The sequence below is a fragment of the Takifugu rubripes genome, chromosome 19 (assembly GCF_901000725.2).
Source record: "Takifugu rubripes chromosome 19, fTakRub1.2, whole genome shotgun sequence".
NCBI lineage: Eukaryota > Metazoa > Chordata > Actinopteri > Tetraodontiformes > Tetraodontidae > Takifugu > Takifugu rubripes.
Genome location: NC_042303.1, coordinates 10260014 through 10281595, shown reverse-complemented (window position 1 = coordinate 10281595; position 21582 = coordinate 10260014). Strand labels below are relative to the sequence as shown.

Here is a 21582-nt window from a genome sequence, read left to right as displayed (position 1 = left end):
ACGGGCTGCGTGAAAATCCCTCCATTAAAGCAAGGCTGAAGCCTCGCTCCGGGATTACAGAAGATTTAGTGACTGACACATGTTGCGCACTCTTACGCGGCGTCTCACGGGGGCAAAAAAACCCTAAAATATCGAGGAATTTCTGGCTGCTGCACTGAGTCACGGGGCAGAAGATGAGGAGGAATGAAGATTCACGATGGAAATATCATTACCAGCTCCCTCGGGGGATGACTACAAGTGGAAGAGGAGGATAGAATCTGCGTGAGAGGACGCCCAGCAGAGAGGTGGGTTCGTGTGATGTGACCGGGACAGGAGGGTTGAGCTCCAGTCAACACTTCAGGGATGAACAGCACCCCAGGAATGGCACCTCTGTCTCCAGGGCTGAGTGGCAGCCCACTGGTGCCCAAAAACACCAACTTTCAGTCCTTAGGATCTCTTTCAGGCGGAAAGTTCTCTCCTTCCCTGGCTAAAGGCACCTGTCCTCAGGTGAGACAAGGCTCCAGTCCTTTGAACTCTCCTTGTCCTTCCATTATGAGCTCTCCGAAACTGTGGCACAAAGCCTCCGTGTCCAGACTGGCAGAGGAGTTTTTCTGGATTGGCGGCAGCGTGGTCGCACAGCCAAAATGGAGGCTGGGTCAGATGGGTAAGATTCACTCGTGACTCAAATCGGAACCTTCACAAACACATCACGCACGTTTCTTTGAAAGCACGTAAGCCGCTGAGGTGGCATCAGGTGACTTGACAGAACATAATCTGTTACAGCTTCCAAATCTGTCTTTTCCACGTAAAGCTCAGATTGACTTCACATGCAGAATTTAAGGCCTCTGCATGCAGATCTGACACGTTAGCGTCCACATTTTCCCTCTTGCATACGTTTTCACCGCAGGGGAGTTGCACTTAGGCCTGTGAGTGGATAATGGGCATATGGAGAGCAGACAATCCCTGGGATTAGCCTACCTATGTGCCAAATTTGCGTCACATGTATCTGAGCTTGAGATTACAAACAAAGGTTGCCTGATCTCAGCACAAACAGCGCTGCTAATTCATCAAAACACGAGCACAAAAGGGTTTCATCTGCTCCGGCACACGTTTAAAGGTTGCAGGAAATATCCTGCATGCTCAAATCAGTCGGACCATTGCGAGTATGTGACATCGTTTGAAAAGATTCTTTAAGTTTTGCACATTTGTTTCACCTACACATGATAAAAGTGCACCGGAAGCACTTGAGCATGTGAGCGTGTGTATTCCTGCAGTGGAGAGGTGCATGTACACCATGCAGACGGGCACTCAGATGTCCAAACTGAAAGGAAAGAAGAACGGCCTCATCAGGTTCTTCTACCTGGACGAGCACAAGTCCTGCATCAGGTGGCGACCCTCCAAGAAACAGGACAAGGCCAAAAGTGAGTTATCAGCATAGATGTTTTGAGGGGTTGCTCAATTATATCAGGACAAGAATGAGTGTTTTACTGGAATAACCTCAATTTACACTCTGGACCTGCTGAATTCAGTAGTTCAGCTATAATAACTTAAGCTTGACTATAAATACTCTGTAAGGTTGTTCTCCCTTCACCAACACTTCTTGAATGTGTGAAATGGGAAACGTCTGAAGCTAAGCAGTGAAGTTACAATAAAAAAAAAAAGATCTGTTGTTATTTAAAGGCTTGTACACTGACTATATATTCATTTTCAAAACCAAAATCATCCATATAAGTGAAATATCTGGCAGGTCCCCCAGCCAGTTCCACATTGTCATGTGACCATCTGTGACCACCACAATGACTTTAAGTTCCCAAAACTGTTAGATCTGCAGTTGATCATTGAATAATGAAATAAAAAAATCAATGTCAGAGTTTAATGATTTAATAATGTTTCTAACTTTCAGCTGTATTGGATGTGACTAGTTTTATGATGAGCTAATATAAAATAACAATATAATTTCAGGAAACTGTGATTTCTTTTTTTTAAAGGACAGAATCTTTATTAATGTAGTTAAAGATCGTATAAAGATGATTGTGAGACACATTTGAGAGATGCTGTAGATAACTGAATCTCCTACGGCCAAAGAAAAGCCGTGCTCGTCTCTGATGGGTTCTCGTTTCCTTTCATTATCATCTTCCAGTAACTATTGATTCCATCCAAGAAGTCTGCGAGGGGAAGAAGTCAGAGATGTTCCGGCGCTACGCCGACAACCGCTTTGACCCCAACTGCTGCTTCAGTATTTACCACGGAGAGCGGGTGAAGTCTCTGGACCTGGTCACCACCAATGCGGAAGAAGCCCGAACCTGGGTCACTGGTCTGAAATACCTCATGGCCGGGATCAGCGATGAAGACAGTTTGGCCCGCAGGCAACGCACGCGCGATCAATATCCTTTATCCAGCCTCTGTTGCACGAACACATTAAAAAACATATTGAGCCGATCGTGTTTCAGTCCCTGTTATGAGATTAAAGGAGTTTTCGTCCAAGCAGAACACGGACAGAGGAACCTCTGGCGTCGTCTGTGGCACCAGATCATTGTTCATGCCAACTCTGTCTGTAACATATCAGCGCACAGGGAGCGTGTTCCGCCTTAACTGCAGCGTCACATGGTTGCAGCAGACGTTCTCTGAGGCTGACAAAAACGGAGACGGCACCTTGAGCATCGGGGAGGTTCACCAGCTGCTCCACAAACTCAACGTCAACTTGCCCAAGCAGAAAGTCAGGCAGATGTTCCAAGTAAGACTGGAAGCCACAGGTTACCACAGATTAAATATGCACGATCCACTTCTGTGGGCAACCTTCACACAATCAGGGCCTTCAAACTCGAAAACGTCGTCTCGGCACAGTCTGGCTGATAGTTCTACGTGGACTTAATTTGCCGACGGTCATGTTCGATGGATGATGCCATGTTTTAAGTGTGATAAAGGCATGTGGAGTCAACCCAGGCCACAGCTGAACAGATGGCTTTAAAAGCACTGTAATGTTGTTCAGAAGCTCTCTGTTCCTCCCTCCATCATATTTGATGTTGCCAGAGATACATCCCTCACATGGGCCTGTGGTATCTGAAATCATACATGCTTAAGAGGGCCAGGCCCGTATCCTGCCCCTAAAGTCGTTTTCTCGTTATCTCCAGGATGCAGATACAGATGAGAACCAGGGCTCTCTGGGCTTCGAAGAATTCTGCTCGTTCTACAAGATGATTTCCACGCGCAGAGACCTCTACCTGATAATGATCTCCTACAGCAATCAGAAGGAAGTCATGGATCTTCACGACCTCGCGCGCTTTCTGGAAAATGAGCAGAAGGTGCAAACACAACTGTCACTGGGGATATTTGGGTGGCATATCTCACCATCTGGACCATGTTTTTAAGGAAAAAGGATTGAGGGAAGAGAAAACCACGTTTTCCTCAGTCTTTTTGTATAGAAACCTATCAAAGGGTGAAATATTCTTCTCTTTTAATATGAGGCAGCTAGTTTTTGTTTTAAGCCTTGGCTTCATCTTCATTTCTGTTCAATCAATTAAAACCAAGCTGGTCGGAGAAGGAGTACGCAACGAATCAGGAATGTGTAGGTCTGCACACCCCACCCAGAGTCTGCACTTTTGGAAAGAACATGTCCCTGATACGGACTTCAGGGGATTACTGAGTTTCAAATCATGTTATTTCAATTTTAAATGCAGCTGCTCTTGAAAAACAATCCAGATTGTCCCAGCCGGGAGTGGACTCGGGTCGCAGTTCTGTTGGAATCGCCGACACAAAATTGTCATATCTGCCGCGTAGCTGCGGCGAAGCTGTGTCCTTTCAGCTCCATCTTTGCTGCAAATGTTCCACTGTTGAGATGATTGCAGGTCAGAATAGGCCTGGAACATGCTGGTTTGCAAACTACAATGTTGGTTTGGAAGCAGTGAGATGTTCTGGTATTTCTGGCGTAATGCATCTGTGTGGGGACACGCTCAACCTTTTTCTGGCAGGCCAAATAGTATAGTAGCTCCGATTTTGGAATGCAGAGATATAGTTTCTTTTTTTAAGACAGCTGGATATGCAAGAGCACCAGACCACAGAGAATCCAGCAGTGTCCTTTGAGGAAATATTGGACGCTGCAGACATTATTTAGAGGCGATGACAGCGAGGGAAATGGCAGCGATCTCCCTAAAATGTTTTGCAGATGACGAAGACATCAGTTATGTCAGGACAGAAAGTGATTCTCAACCGGACAACATGTGACATTTCTGTTATTGCTTCCTTTACAGATGCGAGGCCTCACGAAAGAACATCTCGTGGACATCGTGGCCAAGTTTGAGCCGTGTCCTGAGAACCTGCAGCACATGGTCCTGGGTATTGATGGTATGAACTCAACCGTGCATATGTCTTTATTTCTCTAACAGTCAAAGGCAAACACAGCTGGCGTGACTCTCGTTTAGGCTTCACAAACTTCATGAGGAGTCCTGCGGGGGATATCTTTAATCCCGAGCACAACCAGGTGAATCAGGATATGACTCAGGCTCTGAATAACTACTTCATCGCCACATCCCACAACACCTACCTGTCAGGGGATCAGCTGCTTTCTCAGTCTCGGGTGGAAATGTACGCCTACGTTCTCCAGGCAGGCTGTCGCTGCGTGGAAGGTGAGAGCCTGCAAAACCAGACGTTCGACTCTCCCGACTGACGTTTCACGACATTGAGCGCAGGTGAGTCACTGTTGTTCTTTCTCTCTGCACACTCAGTGGACTGCTGGGATGGGCCTGACGGGGAGCCCATCATTCACCACGGCTACACACTGACATCCAAAATTCTCTTCAAAGATGTCATTGAAACAATTGACAAGTATGCCTTCACCAAATCACAGTAAGAGCCTCTCGTTTGTGACACATTTGCGCAGCGTTCACAGAAAATATGGCTCAAACGAGCGCAAACGTGGATGCTTTCATCCCACCGCAGGTACCCGGTGATCTTATCCATAGAGAACCACTGCAGCGTGCCTCAGCAGAAAAAGATGGCCGAGTACCTGAAAGAGGTGCTACAGGATAAACTGGATCTCTCCGTCGTCATCTCAAACGACTGCAAGAAGCTGCCCTCCCCAGAGATCCTGAAAGGAAAAGTTTTAATCAAAGTGAGGCCGTCTGTAGCCACACACAATGTATTTAAAAAAAAAACAAAAAAAAACAGGAGTCATCAATCATTTTTCCAGGGCAAAAAACTGCCAGCAAACATCGATCCCGATGCTGAAGAAGGTGATGTTTCTGATGAAGACACTGGGGACGAGGAGGAGGAGGAAGCTGAGGATGATGACCAACAGGCAATTTAACCAGATAGATAGATAGATAGATAGATAGATAGATAGATAGATAGATAGATAGATAGATAGATAGATAGGTAGGTAGGTAGGTAGGTAGGTAGGTAGGTAGGTAGGTAGGTAGGTAGGTAGGTAGGTAGGTAGGTAGGTTGGTTGGTTGGTTGGTTGGTTGGTTGGTTGGTTGGTTGGTTGGTTGGTTGATTGATTGATTGATTGATTGATTGATTGATTGATTGATTGATTGATTGATTGACATTTTTTTATTGTTCTAGGATGGAAACAGTGTTCCCCTTGCCGGCTCAACAAAAAAGAAGAGGCGACTTGGCAGATCCATCATGAGGAGCTTCAAGAGAAAGGTGGCGCTGAGGCTTTTTTCTACAGATGTTTTGTCACTATGTTGGCATATTGATTATATTCTGCTTGAATCTGACAATTTTTATTTGGGAGGGGGGTATTTAGCATAGGGTTGTATGCCCATATATTAATGGTTATAGAGCTTGCTTGTTTGCTTTTCTAGAGGAAAAAGAGAGTTCAAGTTAAAAATAAGGCAATGTCCGATGGCGAGTCAAACTGCAGCAGCAGCAGAGAGAGGACGGAAATTGTTTACCATCCAAAGTAAGGTTAATCATGGAATCATGTAGATTTAATCATTTTGTTACCTGTAAATTCAGCTGTTATACTAATAGTGCTTATCAATAACGCCCCCTTCAGGAAGAGAAAAACAATGAGGTTATCAAGAGCGCTGTCTGACCTGGTCATATACACCAAGTCTGTGCGCGTGCACGACATAGAAACACAAGGTAAACACTGCAGTGGGCACATCAGACCTGCTCTGATGTTTTTTGAGAGAAATTCTGATGTGTTTCGGTGTTTTTTTGTTCCTCCTCAGCATTTACAAACAGTTGGCAGGTGTCGTCCCTCAACGAGACCGTCATGAATCAGATTCTTCAGCTAAAACCGGATCACTTGGTCCGCTTCAATCAGCGGCAGCTTCTGAGGGTCTATCCGTCAAACTACAGAGTGGACTCCAGCAACTTTAACCCACAGCCATACTGGAATACAGGATGTCACATGGGTAAGAGTGCACATGGAGACTGTCACAATGTTTAGGACTGTAGCAGCTTTACCTTGATGCGGGCTGTTTTTTTGTTGTTGTTTTTTTTGTTCTAGTGGCATTGAATTATCAGACAGAAGGTCGAATGCTGGAATTGAACACAGCAAAGTTCTCAGCCAATGGTAACTGTGGATATATTCTGAAGCCCAAGTACATGCGTAAAGGTAAATATACATCCGTGCACTGTGACTAGAAGCTCATTATTTATGAGTTTTTAGGCATGTTCTCTGGTATTCTCAGGTGCCTTTAACCCCACCTTGGAGGATCCTCTCCCAGGACGCAGAAAGACTCAGTTAGTGTTAAAGATCATCAGTGGACAACAGCTTCCAAAGCCCAAAGACTCCATGTTGGGTGACAGAGGAGAGGTGTGCCTTGCACACAACAGGTAGCATCTGATACGGCAAACCATCACTATAACCCTTTTTTGTTGCTTCTTCACTTCCAGATCATCGACCCTTTTGTGGAGGTTGAGATCATTGGTCTCCCATTGGACTGTTCCAAACAACAAACCAGGGTGGTGGACGACAATGGTGCCTGCACGTGCACATTGCAATTATCTCTAATAACAGAGTGGATTGTTTGTAACGTTTACGGTGCCATTTAGGATTCAATCCAATGTGGGAGGAGACTCTTGTCTTCAACATTCAAATGCCAGAGGTCGCGCTGGTGCGTTTTCAAGTGTGGGATCACGATCCAATTGGACGAGATTTCATCGGACAGAGGACAATTGCCTTGACCAGTATGATGCCAGGTAGATAAGATAAACAGATGAATTAGTGTTTGAACGGTCACACTGATTACACATTTATTAAACAACACAAATAAGATTCACCTCATTCCTGTAGTATGACTAAGAATAAGATTTTTTTGCACCAAAGGTTACAGGCACGTGTACCTGGAAGGAATGGCGACATCATCCATCTTTCTTCATATTGCCATCATTGATCTATCAGGAAAGGTAAGAGACCCTATAAAATCGTCACACATCTAAATTTCCCATTCATGTGGAATTTCACCCTTTTGCTGCTCAAAAACAGATCAAGCCTGGAAATGCTGTTCAAGTGGCAAGGAAACACATTCAAAAAGCAGCCCAAAAACACTTAAAGAGCCACCAGAAGCAGCCTTCTGTAGACTTCTCTGTCCTGTCATCAGAGGATGGACGTGGTGTCGGCTTCCGAAAGGATCTGGACACTATGTCTCAGGACAGCAGGAATGGGGAGATGTTTTGGCCTGTAGCTAAGGCTGCTGCTCTTAAGGGAGCCATGAGCGAGCCGGTCAGGCGGGCTCACAGGGTTAAAATCCATGAACCACCGGAGACAAGGAGAGGGATCTTCAGCCGGATGTCGTCTACCGATTCCCACCACATGGGCTCTTCTCCCTCTATGAAAGATGATTCCTTTGACTTTGACTCCCCTCCCCAGACCTCCTGTATAAACGTCCCCGCTCCAGGAAGCCAAAATGCTATCCAAGAGGAGTTTGAGAATGAACACAATGATTCAGCTTCGTTAACATGTGCTGAGCAGGAGACAGATCGGACACATGAGCCCGAACGGCCTGAACAATGTCAGGAAGAACCCCAAATGAGAGCCACACAACCAGAGGTTGAGACCGACCCTGTCCCCCAGCCTCAGCCTGTGCCACATCCTCAAATCCAGCCTGAAGACAAGTCCCCTCCACTCATCCCCCCATCATCCCCTGCCAGGGTGAGACGGACCTTAGGGACTCCAGTTCACCCGCTGCCTTCCACACCTGTACGAACAAAGGTCCGATCCCACAGTTGCCCTCGAAAGCAGACAAGCATTGCTCAGACCCCGACGGCGCTCCGTAGGCACGTTTCCCGCCTGCAGACACAAGGTTCGCTACGCCACGGCAGCTCAGGCAGTCAGGTGAAGCCCATCCCCAACGGTCTCTGTCTGTCTGACAGCACATCCAGCAGCAGTAACGTTAGCACCGACAGCCAGGAGTTCGCCCCCTCCAGTGGGCAAGATGGGGCAGAGCAGCGCGAGGGTACACTGCAGCGGGAGATGAAGGCCCTGTTTGACCAGAGGTTGAGAGAGATACGCTGCAAATCACCCCTTTTCTTTTTAAACGGCGAGTCGGGTGATTCACATCTGCAGGAGGAAAATAAATAGCCGCGGGCTGAAGAGTTAAAAGGTTTTATTCATTACCATTTTTTTTCAGATTAAAGGCGGACCACCGAAAATTAAACACAAAACAAGATCTGGAAGGACGCCGAGGGCCACTGACACAACAATTTCATTTCTAGATAAACAGGACAACACCACAAAGAGAAACTGTTGGCATGTGTGTCATTCTTAGGCCCACAGCCATAATGTTTACAATCACAGTTTTTATGCAAAGAAAGCTGCAGACCTAACCTGACACCATTGCCAACTGAATAAAACAGCGTGGCCCTTAGTCAGAAAATGTAAACTATATAGAAGTACAAGTGTTGTTAATAGCTTAGTGTAAATAATTTTTATATGTTTATTGTCTGTTTTTTCTTGCTAGTGTCCACATTTAAAGTTCAATGTGTCCTTTTATAAAAGACATTTTTTTGTGTTTGAATTGAATTCCTTTTACCGTCCTACGAGTGAAATATAGGGTAAGTTTTCAATAATGGACAAGGACAAATTATGAGTTGAACTGAAGCTAACATTGACAAGGATAAGAAAAAAACTACGCCCCAACTAAGTAATAGGTTTTCTCCCATATGAAGGACTTTATGCTTTTTCGTTTTCATTGTCATTGTGAGTGTTTGCAGTGTTGGGCTTCAGGCGTCGACTCAGTTCCTCACTCAGCACAGTGCAGCACGGTTTCTGTAGGAAGGACAAAGATCCACAAAGATCAATTCAGGTCCCAAATGTACTCGTGAATTTAAAGGAACAGGCTCGCATGACTACTGTGTGTTGCATAAGTGCACAGAAACCCACCAGAGGGTCACGTGGCTGCAAGTGTTTTCACATTCATGAGGGGCGCAGATGGTTTGCAGTCTGATGTGTCAGTGATGACGCTTATCATGAAGAAAGCGATATGAGCGCTTTCTCGTAGGCTGTAATACCTCACTATTTGATTAGAGAACCAGGGTTGAGCAACTTAACGACACCTTATGTTCAGCTGCACTCCTGCGGCTCTTGGAGAGGAGCTCCAGAACGGCCACTGCTGCTCCCAGACCCAGGCCAATGGACAGAACCAGAAACATTCCCTTGAGGCTGTGCGGCTGCGCAGCCGAAGACTGGGCACCCTCCACAAGGCAGCTGCTGGCCCACCACTTGCTCCTCAGGTAGGAAAGCTCACCTGCCTCGTTCAGCTGTAGGATCGCGATGTTGAGGCTCTTGATTAAGGGTGAGTCTTGAGTAAGCAGAAGAGTTCAATTTAGGCATATGAGTTCTTGTAAAACAGAACCATCCTTTAACTGAACGGCCTCACCGATAGCGGTAGCGATGCTGTACCCCCTCATGCCGATGACTTCATGCGCTCGGACCAATTCACAGTGACGTGCTACTGCTAAGTCCAAAGAGACTGACTCTCCGATGAAGGCATAGTTCCCTTCTTTTGCACGTCGGACGCCTTCGTCCATGGAAGACACAAAACTCTTTGTTCTCTCCATGTGTTCATAGATTCTGCGGTACAGGGGGTCGTTGGAGTTCTGGAGAGAGGGGAAAACAATTCTAAAGATGGGTGTGACATCAACTGTAAAGATCAGCTTTCTTTAAACTTTGAAACAAAGTAAAATCCAGCTTTGCTTAATTACAGCCTAATTAAGAACCCCTGAAAACTGGGCCTCAGAAATTTTTCCCCCTGTGAGCAAAGCCCACACTGTCAGTACCTTGAAGAATGCGAGGGTGGAGGAGCCCGCCAAGCAGCCGTACTCAATCACATTCTGATTGGCCAGATCATCGAAACCTTTCACCTTCAGCTGAGTGGACTCAGAGGTCTTAGAGGATCTGAGGTTGGAGAAATAACAAGCCAGGAGGACTATGCTAAAAAACCACCACGTGCAGCAGATGACGCGTCCTGACAGAGCTTTGGGGTGAGGACCAGCACCTGATATCACGCAAAAATAAATTGCAAATCAGCAAAACATTTTAGCCCCATGGGCTTTTCTGTGTTTGCTGGGATGCTGTTTACCTTGTAGAGTCAGAGCTCCAGCTGTGTACCAGAGGCTGTGCAGGAAGCTGAACGTGTTCTGCTCAGTCTGAGGTTGGCTCCATTCGCATGGGCTGAGTCTACGTTTGGATAAAGAAAAAACAGATTTTTTTTCACATGTGAATAAATACGACGGCCTGGCAGAAATGGAAAGATTGCCTTCAGCGAGTGTGAAATCCTTGGCAGCTCAGTGAGCGTCGGAATTAAAGGGGTAATTATAGCTCAGTCACCACAAACCTCGTAACCACAAAGATGCAAGCGGCGGTGCCCAGGTACGCGGCCAGGATGCCAACCCAAGTCTGGGCTGTGAAGGGGGACAGAAAATCAAAGAAACCGGTTTCCTCCGAGATGTCCCTCCTCAGCAGGATGCTAATGCCCGTCTGCATGAAGGGTGTGGTCATCGCCACCACTCTCTCTCGGGATGCCGTGAGGGTCAGGGGGGCAATCGCCAGATCTGCTTCCTGTATGGAATAAATGAAAGACTTATCTCGCCTCGACACTTGTGCACATATTCTCCAAGCCACATCCATCTCTGGATCAACCATGAGTCACACATGCAAGCTGCAGTCATAGTCACAGCAATGTTCCGCTCTCCAAATATCGGCTTTCTTGTACTTACGCCTCTCATCACCTCTCCAATCATTCCATTCCACTTCCCACTCTCATCCTGTCGACCGTACGAACCATCCTTCACCAGCTGCACTTGGTATTTGAAACCCAATTTTTTGCTGACTTCAGACAGCAGGTCCATGCAAAATCCTTCCAGCTGTGAGCCTTTTGAAACCGTATACGGCTCTTGCTATACAAATATTTAGAAAAATATTCAATATTCAAAATCAGTGTTTGAACAGATGCGTGAAATTACAGACCATATGTTACCTTTATTGTTGTGATTCTTAGCTCTGATGGCACTGGGGGAGGAATACAAGAAGATGTCAGTACATTTGTATTTTATATTTCCAACACAACACAAACACATATTAAGAAAAAAAAAAGACCATTTTTGTTTTATATTCCAGCAAAATGCTGTTTTACCACGTGCGTTGTTCACACTTAGCCAAATCAAATAGCTTTTTTGTGTTTTGGCCAACAGCTGCACACATGCAGGGACATCTGGAGGGAATTTTGGGGTGTTGACCTTTCAGTCACAGCTTGTTTCCGGTGCCCCAGCGAGCGGTGATGGTCCACACGCCACAGTGTGTTTAACTCGGCGTTTAAATCCAGACAGTATCAATGCCGAGGCACTGTGAGATGGAAATGCAGTCAAAGAGCATCAAAAGACTCAATTCAGGCCAAGGCCTCGGGGATCCATCACTGCGGGGTGATCCTGACAGACCATCAGATCCTCCTTTTCAGAGGATGGCACGTCTACAAGCTCTTCAAGCTCCTGTCATTTGCTGGCTGCTCTCCAAACCAGGCCTTTTGTTTGATCCACAACATTTGATTTATTACTGTATTTTCTCAGTGAATATGTCAGCTACCCTTTCTGTGCTTTCTGTTTTGGACAGGATGTGCGGGCGTTTGATACGGATCCAAGCTCAAGACAGATTTTTTTTTTGTTTTGTTTTTTAAACTCCAGCTGAGAAGTTATGACGGATTTGACATCAAATGAAAAGAACAAGCTGCACCCACACAGAATTAAACATGCAGCGTGACCAACACATTCATCATCAAATTTAAGGCAGAAATTAATAATTATAAAGACATTTCAATGTTTCATTAGAACAACAACATAATTTTGGATTAATCTGTAGTGAGCTACGTAAAATCCTGGTTTAAACGGATTAGGTTTTTGCTAACATAAAATATCATTTATCTTGCCAAATGCAGAACTGTGAGGACAAAAATAGTTCCTTACCTGAAGTGCATGTTCCTGTATCCAAGAAAAAGGCAATGGATAAAAGAAAAAAGCCAAACTGCATCATCATACTTCTGATTTGTGTCCTCTGACTCAAAAAAAAGTCACCAGTGATCAGCTTGTGTGTTAATGTGGAATACAGTATACAAGTACACAGCCTGAGATGGGACTGCTGGGTGGTTATTAGCCTTCTCTGAGATGTGGGGTCAGCCAGTTAGGTTCTTTGTGGGTGGAGAAAAGGGGGTGTGTACTAAAGGGATGGCAGAAACTCTTTATTTGTATGAAAACTATTCTAAATTTCCACTGTCTTATTTGTCAAAATGTAAAATGTCTTATGAGCATATAGGTTTATTGAAGACAAATGCACTAAAGTAACAGATAAAGACATTAACATAAATAGAAATGAAATTCTGCACAGTTGAGATGTAAGTACTAAGCTGAATCAATGATGGTTTATAACAGCACTTTGTTGTTGAAACAGACCACAATGAATGACTGATAAAAATGTTGAGGCCACTCCCACAGAGCAACCTGAATAGAAAAATGATCATCGGGGTACTGTTCATATTGAACAGGATCTTCTTTCAAGGACAGCTTTTTTCTGTGAACACCCCCCCCCCCCCAACACACACACACACACATACACATCTTTTCTTACAATTATTATTATTTCAATGAAAACGGAATGGAGTTTGTCAACATCAGACCATAAGAGGCGTTGAAGTAAAGTAGCACTGCACTGCCCTCGTCGAAAATGTCTGCACTGAAATAATAAATTATAGTAATTAATTTATAGAGCCGGGTGACGCATCCAAAGCAACATCTTGAAATATAAAACTAGATATAGAAGTAAAAGGTTAAGAGTTAAGAGCGTATTAAGGTGCGCGATTTGTATTCTATTTGTGAAAAGCTTTAAGGCGCGTAAAGACATAACTGATTGTTTTTTTCATCGCTCTCATCAGATGTAACCTGCAGACTGAGTGCGGTGAATACGATTAGGGGCACTGACCAATCAGAAAACGGTGCGCCTTGCATGCGATGAGGCACAGCGTCCTCCCATTGGCTGTTAAGGTTTTTTCCAAAGGGGCGTATTTTTTCAAGCCATCTTGACTGAATATTTAGCCTCATCCAAGGAGCATTAATTTGATATCTTCTGGATTTTGTTGTTTATAAATTGCAACGCCTCGTCGTTCTAAAGGTTTAAAAAATCAGCTATGAAACCGTGTCGAACATGTATGCTTGTCGGAAGTCACAGAAGAGAACTTTAATGTTGAAGATGACGCGGTCGCCCCTGAAATTGCCGGCTAGCTAAGCTAACTGCTAGCATGTCCGCCTTGGCTGTAGACTGGCTGACATTCGGCTGTTAGGTGCAGTTGTTCTGTTGGGTAGCCGCTTTGCAGAGGACATTTTCACAAGGTAAACCACTCTAATGTGGCTTTTTATTTTTAGCGATGTATAGGAAACCCGAGAAATTGCTAAACTAGTTCGGTGTGTGCTGTCACAGAGTAACATTATAACGTTAGCAAAATGATTTCTGGAGGGGTCTGAAGCAGAAAAAACAATAACCGAAACATCACGTTTGTAGTATCGCTATCTAAATGCATGCAAGTAACTCATTATTGTAGGCACGGTGCATCAAACGATGCATCTGATTATGAGTTGCTGTTTGTATGAATAATTGGGCTGCTAATCAACTCGCTGACCAAATGTTGCCTCTACTGTTGTACGTTTAAAATGGCTGACAGACGTTAGGTGCTCAGGTTGGTATTTATCGCTCTTCAACCGAACTACCCACAGCAACAGGGAGAAAAAAAATCTGAATCCTTGCCTTTGATTGGGTGATGAGAACTCTCGCAACGCCCCCGACCCCTGATTGGTCCAATGGGGAGGTGGCCGAAGTGTAAGCAAGTAAAACGACGCAAGTTAGTGTTTATGTAGCTGGAGTATATGAGGTAACATGTTATGCTGTTTTCATGACAACGCCACCATATTTGACCTCTTTTCCTGATCAGCAGAGAAACAAACCATGTAACATTTCCAGAATTCTGCAGGCGATCATTCCTAATTTCAAAAAACTTGGGGTATCTCTCTCTCTTTGAACAAACCAGCCCACTTTGGTTTACTAATAGGAATAAAGTGGTCTTCAAATGATGAACAATAAACAATCTTTCAAATTATTACACTATGAATATTAGAATATGTTGTAAATGTGTTGCTCATCCTATTCATTTGGTGTTTTTTTTTATTTTTAAAAAAAAATCTATTTAGGGAGTCGTGTACTCTCCCATGCGGACGGTGAGGAGGTGGGAATGTGACACTGTTTTTAAAGGACTCAGTATGGGTAGGGGTCGAGGCAGAGGGAGAGGAAGGGGCAGGGGATCAGGGCAGCTGCGGCACCCCTCGCCCTACAGACTACAGCTCTCTCCATCCAGGGAGATGCTGACATACGCACAGGCACAGAAAATCGTGGAAGTGGAGCTAGATGGGAGACTTCATCGCATTAACATCACCGATTGTCTGCCAGTCGTCACTGAGGATGAAATGATGGCCCAGGACATTGCTGAGTGTAACAGTAACAAGGAGAACACTGAACAAACGCAGAATAAAAGCAGAATTTGGAAGAAGCCAAACAGTAAAAGCAGAAAGACTGCTAAAAATGCCGCTCACCAAAACCAGCAGCCTGGCTCAGAGCAGCACACAGGAGCTAGTAATTCCTTCCAGCACCCGTCCATCCAGGGCCCTCTGCCTGAGCCCACCTTTCGTGTGTTGGGTAGCGTCTGCCCCTCGGCGGTGGCTCCTCTCCCGGCAGCCTACTATTGCTACATAGAAAAGTCTTTGGAAGAACAGGACACTGTGGCAGAGTACGACATGGACGAGGAGGACCTGGCCTGGTTGGAGATGGTGAACCAGAAAAGAGTCTCTGATGGCCACGCCTCTGTCTCTCCTGACACTTTTGAGCTACTGATCGACCGTCTCGAAAGAGAATCTATCCTGGAATCACGCAGCCAGGCGCTGTCCCACAGCGCCGTGGATGAAGACGCGTTCTGCTGCGTCTGCCTCGATGACGAATGTCTCAACAGTAACGTCATTCTGTTCTGCGACATCTGCAATCTGGCCGTCCACCAGGAGTGTTACGGAGTGCCCTACGTACCCGAGGGTCAGTGGCTGTGCCGCTGCTGCCTCCAGTCCCCCTCTCGTCCCGTAGACTGTGTGCTCTGTCCCAACCGAGGAGGTGCCTTCAAACAGACAAGCGATGGACGTTGGGCTCACGTTGTCTGTGCCATATGGATACCCGAGGTGTGCTTTGCGAACACAGTGTTTTTAGAGCCAGTGGAAGGGATCAAAAACATCCCTCCTGCTCGGTGGAAGCTGACCTGCTACCTGTGCAAGCAGAAGGGCAGAGGAGCGTCGATCCAGTGCCACAAAGCCAACTGCTACAGAGCCTTTCATGTGACCTGTGCCCAGAAAGCAGGTCTGTTCATGAAGATAGATCCAGTCCGGGAGACGGGCGTCAACGGCACCACATTCTCAGTGAAGAAGACTGCTTTCTGCGAGCATCATTCTCCAGCAGGTTCTCATCGGGATGGGTCTGGAGACGAGTCGGTGGAGGGGAGGCTGGTGGGCGGCAGGGGAAACCGAGGTCAAAGGTCCTATACGCAAAGTCCCCCGTCGTCGCCGAACAAAAAGGCCACCAAGAACCAAAAGAAGAAGAATACAAAAGGGTCTGGCGGATCAACGCGTCGCTCAACAGTGCCTGTCCTACTTGTGCCTCAGATCCCCTCCCACAGGTCTGACATTTCCATATTATCCCATTTTTAATGTTCCTTATTAATTCAGCACAACGGTAGTTGCAGTACTGATACGCACATTCTACTATTACATGTTTTTCCTCAAAGGCTGAACAAAATCTGTACTGGAGTTGAGGTCCAGAGGAAGAATCAGTTCATGCAGAGGCTTCATAACTACTGGCTGCTGAAACGACAGTCTCGAAACGGGATGCCTTTAATACGCCGGCTTCATTCTCATCTGCAGGCCCAAAAGACGGCCGAGCAGGTCAGAACAGAGCTCATGAAACGCCGTGTGCTAAAACGGTCCCATTATTCTTGACCTTGTTGGATGTTTCTAAGAAATGTTTTCCCTGTAGAAATGTTTGAGGGAAGTTCCAGTCCCAGTATTTGTATGGGAGAGCACGATGAGATAATCAGGATTTTTTTTTAAAACCCGCTGAGGGAGCCAAGTCCCTGAATCAAATCGCTTCACACCATGTTTTCATTCTCAGACGCTGAATTTGAAACATAAGCTCAGGCCTAACACTTGGTGGTGGCACATTCACATAAACCTCACAGCTCATCTGTGCTGCAGTTTCAGAGGCTGACACTATATATTGCAATATTTACTATATGTGTGAATAGATATTTGTGTCATTTCCAAAAGTAAACAATTTCAGGTGTTCTACGTGCATTAAGTACAGATGCAAGACTGTTGCTTTGTGCTTTGTGTTCAGAAGGAGCCTGATGAGAAACTCTGCGCCGCAAGAGAGGAACTTCGGTACTGGCAGAAATTAAGGCAAGACCTGGAAAGAGCCCGGCTTTTGGTAGAACTTATCCGCAAGAGAGAGAGGCTAAAGAGAGAACAGGTGAGTTCCAGAAGAATCTTCTTTAACTTCTCAGTAATGGCTGGTTATTGATTAATCACATACGCTACCATCCCCCCCCTCCTCCCGGGGTCACGGCTCTAGATGAAAATCCAGCAGGCTGCTCTGGAACTGAAGTTGAGCCCTGCTTTGGTTCTGCTGCGATCGACCCTGGACCAGCTGCAAGAGAAGGATGCCGCAAAAATCTTCTCTCAACCAGTCAATCTATCCGAGGTTAGTTCATTGTTTATTCTGATCATCGCTGGAGGCCTTTCTCATTCTAATTTGTCTCATTGGTATGTTCCTTGAGGTCCCAGATTACCTGGAGTTCATCCTCCAGCCCATGGATTTCTCCACCATGCGCACCAAACTTGAGGGACATGCGTACTGCTCCATCTCTGATCTGGAGAAGGATTTTGACTTGGTGATCTCCAACTGTCTCAAGTACAACTCCAAGGACACAATGTTTCACAAAGCTGCCTTACAACTGAGGGAGGTGGGTGGAGCCATCCTCCGTCAGGCCCATAGGCAGTTTCAGAGCATCGGCCTGGACCCCAGCACGGGCATGCATCTCCCAGATGCTGCCAACAAACATGGCTTCTATCACTGTACCTGGGATGATGGTGAGTTAAGAATAAAAGCCAACTGTGACCTAGTAAATGTAAACACAGTCACCTTTCTGTTTCTCTTGTGCGTACCTCAGTTGATTCCGTGTTGGACCCTGACAACAGACTGCACTTAACTACTGATGAACAGCTGAAAGCCTTACTGGACAAACTGGACATGGTTACGTCCATGCGCACCAGCGGTGGCCGAACCAAACGCATCCGGCTTCTCCGCAGAGAGATCAACTCCCTCAGGCAGAAGCTAAAACATCCGCCGACCAACTCTCAGGCTGTGAACGGCACCGCCGAGAGCAAAGGAAAGGAGGAGGGAGAGGAACAGGAGAAGGAAGATGAGAAGAAAAAGGAGATGGCAAACGATAGCGGGCCTTTGACTGCAGTGCCAGAGTGTGGAACAGGTGAAGCGGTTATGATTCTGTCAGTCAGGACTTGTTAAGCCTTTAGTGATATCAGCCATCATTCATGTGTAGAGCTTAAACTCTCTTTATAACTAAATCTGAAACACATTTAATATTCCTGCCTTTATATAAATATTCACTAAATATTCACTATATTAACTGTATTTGATGTCCTGCAATCACTTTTCTGTGGTCCAGAGGACTCTCCACCAGTGCTTGAGCTCAGTTGCCCAGTTTCCTCACCACTGCCCGGCGATGCCCCCCTTGAGCCCCCCATCCTAGGCATCGTGACTGGGGGGCGCAGGTCACCCGGGCGCTCCTACAAACGTCAGAGGTCATCTCGCAGTGGAAGTAAAAGCCAAGGCGAGGAAGAAGCTGAAGTTGGCGAAACGCCGTCCTCGAAGCCGGAGGCCGTTCACGAAGTCACCCCACTGGGAACGCCCCCGGCTCTGCCTCTGGTTGGAGTGGGCCGCCGCACATCTGTCCTCTTTAAGAAAGCTAAAAATGGGGCAAGAATGGCAAAAAACAGGTGCCCACCACAGCAAAATGGTAAAACCTGTGAGGACAGAACGAATGGGTTGGAGAGCACGCCTGCTAGCTTAACTTCATCCAACATCATCTCTCTACCTCCCATTCCCATCTCTTCTCCTGAATCTCCGTCCTCGCACCACCTGAGGTCCAAAAGTCACAGCTCAGAAAATCAAGTGACTAAACTCTCTTCACCACCTGGAGGAGGAGGTAAGGACAGCAGGAGTCACTTCAGCAGAGAGAACTCTGAAGAACTCATCCTGTTATTTGTTTTCTACAGGCCTGACAAATGGAAAACACACTTCCACAGACCTCGAGGACGACGACCAAGCAACAAAGTAAGTTTGTTCCTGGGATCTCGGTATAAAGCTGTGTTGGATCTCCAGCAGCTGCACCTGGGGAGCTCCTCCCATGGACTTTCTTTTCTTGTGTTTTTCTGCTTAACATTGTCAGCAGAACCATCATCCTTTATTTCATGACAGATACCAGGAACTGCGCCTACTCTGTTGCAACTTGTGTCAAAAGTGTTGACTCACACTGTCAACTGCGCTCTTTTAAGGTGTTGATAGGCCGAGTAAAAAAGGTGTTTGCTAAACGGTTTATAATGTAAAATATAAAGGCAAAAACTCGTCACACCCAAGAAGGCTTCACCCTACTCAACAAAGGTCCGCAGACAGCAAATCACCTCCAACTTTTCCCTCGCAGCTGCAGTGTTCCCCCAAAACGAAGTCGTGGCAAACCTGCTCTGGCTAAAGTTCCCAACAGTGAGAACGGAGACGCATCAGGTGAGTCTGAGTCGACGAAATAAACAAATAGACCAACCATGAGCTTCCAGTCAAATCTCAATTTGGGCTTTTACATACAAATTAATTGGCTACACTGGAATATCCTGTTCACAGGAAAGTCTACACTTCTGTCTTTAGATAGTGAAACTGAGCTCTCGCCTCTGGACCTAGTTTGGGCTAAATGCCGAGGCTATCCGTCGTACCCAGCAATGGTGAGGACCTATTTCATCTACAGCGTACACGCTGCCATTTTACAGCACTTTGGCTCATCCAACAGAGCTGACATGGGGAAAATGCAAATATTTCACACCCAGAAGCGGAAGGCTTGGGCCGTCTTTGAGCGACGTGTGTTATTGTTGCAGATTGTTGACCCAGACATGCCCCAGGAAGGGCTCCTTCACAACGGCATCCCCATTCCAGTGCCTCCTGTGGAGGTGCTCAAACTGGGAGAGTGGAGAGAAACGGAAGAGGGCGAAAAGCTCTTCTTGGTGCTCTTCTTTGACACTAAAAGGACGTGGTAAGATCCCGACTGGCAGGCTCAACAACCGTCCTTCCTGCTCCTTAGTGAAGGCTGTCTCCCGTCTTTCCAGGCAGTGGCTCCCCAGGAACAAGCTGCTTCCACTGGGGATGGACGACACCGTGGACAAACTGCGCTTAATGGAGGGGAAGAAACCCAGCGTTCGCAAGTCCGTGCACACGGCGTACGACCGCGCCATGGTGCATTTGAACCACGTGAGAGGAAATCTCAACTTCACTCCCTCCAATTTTATATAAATTTTAGATTTGATCCTAACCGGGCTGTCTGCGTGAACACAGAAGCATTCGCACTCACGTGAATTGTCAGTTTTAAAACGCGCACAAGCTCTATTGCTGCGCTCACATCGAGTTTTTTTTTGTTTTTTTTATTTATCTTTGGCCAAAATGTGTCGGGACTTGTGTAAAAGACTGTAAATATTTGACCGTTAAAGGGATCGTCTGAGTTTAAGCCAGTCAGCCTGTGTTTGCCATTGAAATGTCATTGTTTATGAAGTGTAAATGTCCCACTTGGCAGCTAGCGACGAACACGTTTCGGCTTTCCTCATTTAAACCAGCGTTGGTTTACTCAAAAACACACTTGACAACCTTCTGTCACTCGGCAAGAACAGAGAAATTCGTGGGTTTTCTCAAGGTGGCAAGAACAGAGTCGGTTCTGGGCCTCGAGGGAGACAATTTTCCCAACTTCTCTGTTGTGCAGCACGTACAGGTCTTTAGGATCCGGTGTCGGGGATATGCTTCCCAAGATTCATCGGTAATGGTGTGAAATTGTTTCATAGCTCGAATCAATTCAGCATAAACAGAAATATGGATGTTTTTGGCACTGCCAGCTGAGTGGCAAGTGGTCGGTGCAGCCGTGAAACTTCAGGTGGGACTGTAAAGATTTTTGACTTGTTTTTCCATATTGTGAAATTGTTTTTAATCCAAAAACATTGAAGCCACTGAATATTGTTGCAGTTGTTTGCAAATCTGGCTGAAATGATATTTAAAAAAAGCACAACTGGTCAGAAAACAGGAAAACCCACGTTAATATTTGTAGGACTGCGACCACTGGGGTGTGTGTACAGTATATACATATATAGTAACGGTGCACATGTATAGTTTTGTAAAAATGTAAATGTATGTTTATATTGGCTTACGTAATTTAAAGAATGCAAAAATCAAATTTAGAGTTTAATTTATAATTTGTGGCAGTTGAGAGCGTTATTTAAGAAGTCTGTCATTCAGAAGATTTGTGTCTGATCGGAAGTAGCTCTTTGTAATAGTGATGGGATTCACCAACAGCAGAACCGGACCTGAGAGCCGGCTGCAAACGCACCGTTCTCCCGGGGTTCAGGGGCGACTCAGGAGATTTCGGATCTGTCACGAAAGATCTAGAATCTGCCTGAGACTATTTTCTCACACAAGAATAAATGCTGTTTGAAACAAATGCGTGTTTACGCCCCGCTTTGTTCATAATCTGAGCGACTGCACTTTGGGTCAGGGTATTAACGCGAGAGAAAATAGAACCGGACCGGGGATTACCAAGCTCTCACTTCTGAGTGTTTCTGGGGAAAATGATGCAGGTGCAGGACCAAAGGACAAAACCTGGAAATGGGATTGACTGGGTAGTTTATGGAAGACCTTCTAATAAATAACAGAGAATAATGCAGATCCAGCTGCTGCTACAGGAAGTACTGCTCATAGATCCT

General features: G+C 45.9%; 3 protein-coding genes across 7 annotated transcripts; 2 read left to right on the top strand and 1 right to left on the bottom strand.

Moving 5' to 3' along the window:
- The first annotated feature begins 524 nt into the window (after positions 1-524).
- plch2b (phospholipase C, eta 2b) lies at positions 525-8532 on the top strand. Its single transcript, XM_029826719.1, has 19 exons — positions 525-643; positions 1254-1400; positions 2120-2363; positions 2584-2713; positions 3111-3281; positions 4227-4320; positions 4398-4601; positions 4701-4821; positions 4915-5086; positions 5542-5625; positions 5787-5884; positions 5981-6069; positions 6159-6344; positions 6440-6547; positions 6624-6748; positions 6829-6913; positions 6988-7134; positions 7262-7341; positions 7421-8532. Exons 1-19 carry the CDS (start codon positions 532-534, stop codon positions 8513-8515), a joined length of 3492 nt encoding a protein of 1163 aa, XP_029682579.1. The 5' UTR covers positions 525-531; the 3' UTR covers positions 8516-8532.
- On the bottom strand, positions 8524-12586 carry grik6 (glutamate receptor, ionotropic, kainate 6). The gene is made up of 9 exons (XM_003973391.3): positions 12391-12586; positions 11412-11443; positions 11152-11331; positions 10770-10993; positions 10515-10612; positions 10213-10430; positions 9813-10032; positions 9490-9734; positions 8524-9202 (listed from the first exon to the last, which is right to left on the bottom strand). The coding sequence occupies exons 1-9, from the start codon at positions 12458-12460 to the stop codon at positions 9107-9109; spliced, it is 1383 nt and encodes a 460-aa protein (XP_003973440.2). The 5' UTR covers positions 12461-12586; the 3' UTR covers positions 8524-9106.
- A 610-nt stretch (positions 12587-13196) lies between these two features.
- On the top strand, positions 13197-21380 carry brpf3a (bromodomain and PHD finger containing, 3a). 5 transcript variants are annotated; one of them, XM_011613974.2, is made up of 13 exons: positions 13197-13806; positions 14659-16178; positions 16287-16443; positions 16895-17026; positions 17129-17257; positions 17334-17646; positions 17727-18044; positions 18243-18779; positions 18853-18910; positions 19278-19357; positions 19472-19569; positions 19720-19874; positions 19948-21380. In XM_011613974.2, the coding sequence occupies exons 2-13, from the start codon at positions 14677-14679 to the stop codon at positions 20129-20131; spliced, it is 3663 nt and encodes a 1220-aa protein (XP_011612276.1). In that variant the 5' UTR covers positions 13197-13806; positions 14659-14676; the 3' UTR covers positions 20132-21380. The 5 variants fall into 5 exon arrangements, with proteins under 5 accessions (XP_011612276.1, XP_011612275.1, XP_011612274.1 ...); XM_011613973.2 differs by having other exon boundaries at positions 13370-13806; positions 16898-17026; positions 18243-18782; XM_011613972.2 differs by having other exon boundaries at positions 13373-13806; positions 18243-18782; positions 19948-21379.
- Positions 21381-21582: the final 202 nt, after the last annotated feature.

Coding starts and splice junctions, on each gene's coding strand:
- plch2b (XM_029826719.1), top strand. CDS start 532: ATGAGCTCTCCGAAACTGTGGCACAAAGCCTCCGTGTCCAGACTGGCA. Junction 644..1,253: donor ATGGAGGCTGGGTCAGATGG/GTAAGATTCACT, acceptor GTATTCCTGCAG/TGGAGAGGTGCATGTACACC. Junction 6,070..6,158: donor GCACGACATAGAAACACAAG/GTAAACACTGCA, acceptor GTTCCTCCTCAG/CATTTACAAACAGTTGGCAG.
- grik6 (XM_003973391.3), bottom strand. CDS start 12,460: ATGATGATGCAGTTTGGCTTTTTTCTTTTATCCATTGCCTTTTTCTTG. Junction 9,735..9,812: donor CAGCATCGCTACCGCTATCG/GTGAGGCCGTTC, acceptor TGCTTACTCAAG/ACTCACCCTTAATCAAGAGC. Junction 9,203..9,489: donor GGAGTGCAGCTGAACATAAG/GTGTCGTTAAGT, acceptor TCCTTCCTACAG/AAACCGTGCTGCACTGTGCT.
- brpf3a (XM_029826718.1), top strand. CDS start 14,677: ATGCGGACGGTGAGGAGGTGGGAATGTGACACTGTTTTTAAAGGACTC. Junction 17,258..17,333: donor AACCAGTCAATCTATCCGAG/GTTAGTTCATTG, acceptor ATGTTCCTTGAG/GTCCCAGATTACCTGGAGTT. Junction 17,647..17,726: donor TCACTGTACCTGGGATGATG/GTGAGTTAAGAA, acceptor TGCGTACCTCAG/TTGATTCCGTGTTGGACCCT.